At 43.5% G+C, this 3,746-nt stretch overlaps 1 protein-coding gene across 1 annotated transcript; it reads left to right on the plus strand.

Moving 5' to 3' along the window:
• The first annotated feature begins 775 nt into the window (after positions 1 to 775).
• On the plus strand, positions 776 to 2,107 carry LOC125082669 (leucine carboxyl methyltransferase 1-like). The gene is given in 2 exon segments (XM_047698535.1): positions 776 to 1,411; positions 1,414 to 2,107. Coding segments are annotated over 2 exon segments (1,128 nt in total). The 5' UTR covers positions 776 to 778; the 3' UTR covers positions 1,909 to 2,107.
• Positions 2,108 to 3,746: the final 1,639 nt, after the last annotated feature.

Below are 3,746 nucleotides of genomic sequence, written 5' to 3' on the forward strand. Positions count from 1 at the left end.
GAACATGCCAACTTTCATTGAGGTCCTGTCCACAGGAGGTAGTGTTACATCCTAAAATGTTAAGATATTCAGCTGTTTCTCATAGTACTATTAGAGACTTTTTAAGACTGACGTATAGTACTATATACCTCTGAAGAAATTTTAATTCCGATGTAATTTTCTGACGATCATTAAATGTTTCCATGTAGAAAAAAGGTAAATGTATAAATACCATGACTAATTTGTGTTTTAAATTTTATTTCTGAAACTTAACGTCACACTAACATGAAAAATATGGACAGATAAAATTATGGCCATGGTGACATCTTTTATCCAGAGATTTAAAAGTATAGCAAGGAGGGGCACCTGGGTGGCTCAGTCGGTTGAGCGCTGGACTCGATTTCAGCTAAGATCCCGGTATCAGGGTTGTGAAATCGAGCCCCACATGGAGCTCCATGCTAAGCGTGAGGCTGCCTGAGATTCTCTCTCTCCCTCTCCCGCTGCTCCTCCCCCGACTCATGCATGCACTCTGTCTCTCAAGAAGATAAATAAACTTTTTTTTTCAATATTTCATTTATTTTCTTGAGAGAGAGAAAGAAAAAGCACAAGCAGGTGGAGGGACAGAAGGAGAGGAAGAAGGAGACTCCCCGCTGAGCAGGGAGCCAAATGTAGGGCTCGATCCCAGGACCCTGAGATCATGACCTGAGCCGAAGACAGATGCTTAACCGACTGAGCCACCCAGGTGCCCAATAAATACATCTTTAAAAAATAAATTAATTAGGTCATTGAACCGCGCCAGATGAGAGCGGTGGAACCCAGCCCATCTCTCCAGTCTTCTCGGCGTTTGGCCGATTCCCTCCGCGTCTGTGGACCTCCGCTTCCATGTCCCCGGTGGACACAGCATCCCGGAACCTCCACCCCCATGGCCACTAGCTTGAGGACGCCCGCTTTCCCCTCATGTTCTTCTGCCTCGACAGACACAGACGACGAGGGAGTGCGCGGCACTTGTGAAGATGCTTCTATGTGCAAGAGGTTTGCAGTAAGCCTTGGTTACTGGCAGGATCCATACATTCAGCACTTTGTAAGACTGTCTAAGGAGAGGAAGGCCCCCGAAATTAACAGAGGATATTTTGCTCGAGTCCATGGCGTCAGTCAGCTGATAAAGGCATTTCTGCGGAAGACAGAATGTCATTGTCAAATTATAAATCTTGGGGCTGGGATGGATACCACCTTCTGGAGACTAAAGGATGAAGATCTTCTCCCAAGAAAATATTTTGAGGTTGACTTTCCGGTCATAGTCAGGAGAAAGCTGCACAGCATCAAAGTCAAGCCGTTCTTATTACAACCCATCATAGAATTACATTCAGAGGACCCGCTTCAAATCGATGGACACCTGTTGGATTCAAAGAGATATGCTGTTATTGGAGCAGATTAAATCTCCGAGATTTACCTGAACTGGAAGAGAAACTAAAGAAATGTAACGTGAATCCACAATTGCCAACACTCCTGATCACCGAATGTGTGCTGGTTTATATGACTCCGGAGCAGTCGGCCAACCTTCTCAAGTGGGCAGCCAGCAGTTTTGACACCGCCATGTTCATAAACTATGAACAGGTGAACATGGATGACCGGTTTGGACAGATCATGATCGAGAACCTACGGAGGCGACAATGTGACCTGGCAGGAGTGCAGACTTGCAAGTCGTTAGAATCACAGAAAGAACGGCTCCTGTCGAATGGGTGGGAAACGGCGTCAGCAGTCGACATGATGGAACTGTACAGCAAATTGCCTCAAGCTGAAGTGAGCAGAATAGAGTCACTTGAATTCCTGGATGAAATGGAGCTTCTCGAACAGCTCATGCAGCATTACTGCCTTTGTTGGGCAACCAAAGGAGGACATGAACTCGGTTTGAAGGAAATCACTTACTGATCTGTTGGAGGCCCATGCTGAGCTGGCAGCTGAAGAAACTGACCTTCCCAGAGTTGCTGCGCTGCATTTCCTGGGTGGTGGCCAGACCTGGCCCTTCAGCCTCATCCCACACCCCGAGAAGCCTCAGTTCCTAGGGCTGTCGCACCACCTTCTGTGCCCATTGACTTATGGTTGAAATAAATCTCATTTGTTGCTAATCAAAAAAAAAATAAATAAATAAAATAAATTAATTAAATATAGCATTTATGTGTTCACCATAGTTACCATCTGAAAATTTTGATAGCTACAGGGGAAAAAAAAAAAGCATGCCAGAAAAATCTAATGTCAGAAATGTTCAAAGAGAAAACTTTCTCAAGTTTATAGATTTTAGGTAAGAAATACTCCCAAACGGGGGTTCATTTCCTAGCAGAACCTCATAGTCACAAAGTCAAAAGAGTTTTCCCCTCCAGCATTCTTGTTTGTGGTAAAGATTTATTGCTCTGATTATCCCAGAAGTTAAAGTCTGCTCCAGGAAGCCGTTTCTAAAACCGAGGTTGCAATTTACGGAGATTTCATCCTGTCTTATCTCCAGCGATCAAGGTAGTTCATTCTGAGCTCAGCAAGATTGTGACACAGTGTTTGTAAATTCATAAACATATTTAAGCAATATTTACATGCTATTTGTAAAGAATACATGTTTGTAGATGAAGTAAAGGCATGGGCTGACATGATGCTATCCTCATGGCAGTGGCCTCTGGGGAGAAATCAAGGGAAATAGGGCCAGGGAAGAATTCAAGGGGGCTTCAACTTTATCACTACTATGTATTTGTGGGTTTGTTTTTTTTTAAGATTTTATTTATTCATTTGATAGAGAAAGAGAAAAAGAGCACAAGCACAAGGAGGAGAGGCAGAGGGAGAGGGAGACGCAGGCTCCCCGCTGAGCAGGGAGCCCGACACGGGTCTCCATCCCAGGACCCTGGGATCGTGACCTGATCCGAGGGCAGGTGCTTAACCGACTGAGCCACTCACATGCCCCTATTTATTTGGTTTTGACTAAAGTTTGGTATATTCTTGTGTGTGTGATGTTTGTTATATTACATACATTCTGTTTTCTTTCTTTTTAACTTTTCCAATGACGAAAAGAAGAAAAACAAATTAATTAATTGGAATTGTCCCCAAGAATCAGTTGACTTTCCTGCAATAAGTCTGTCAAGTCAAGGAATGAAACAGAGTATGTCCAAGCTGAGGGGGCCCTTGGCCTCCTTGTCTGAAACCTTCACAGCCACATACAAACCCAGGACGGATTCCTTTGATTGGAGGTTTTAGTGAGTCTGGGTATAAGTGGGTTTATTTCTTTTTAAACTTGTTATTGGGTAAGAATGTTTTGCAAAACACAGTTCTGATGAGAGTACTTTATAGATAACGGCTCCCACACTAGAGAGAGACTGAGGGCGCCGGAAATGAGGGATGCAACTGGCAACCCCCTACCATAAACCAGCAGAAGATGACAGACTCACAGGGAAGTCTCTGGCATGTTTAAAATGTCCTTCTCACGGTAACGGTTTCGTCTTTCACAAATGCAACGTAATACAGGAGAGAAACCCAAGATCACCAGTTCAAACAATGCCCGAAGAATTCCAGGAGCTTCTTCCTGCGTTCAGTACCCTTCCAGAGACTTTTGATAGGTTTGAAGTAGCTACTTTTTAGAGAAAAGAGCTTTTTTTTTTAAAGTAATTTCAAAAAAATAATAATAAATAATAAAAATAAAAAAGTAATCTCTACATCCATCATGGGTCTCAAACTCATGACCCAAGATCAAGAGTCCCTTGGGGCGCCTGGGTGGCTCAGTTGGTTAAGCA

This window comes from Lutra lutra, chromosome 12 (assembly GCF_902655055.1).
Source record: "Lutra lutra chromosome 12, mLutLut1.2, whole genome shotgun sequence".
In the NCBI taxonomy this organism is placed as follows: domain Eukaryota; kingdom Metazoa; phylum Chordata; class Mammalia; order Carnivora; family Mustelidae; genus Lutra; species Lutra lutra.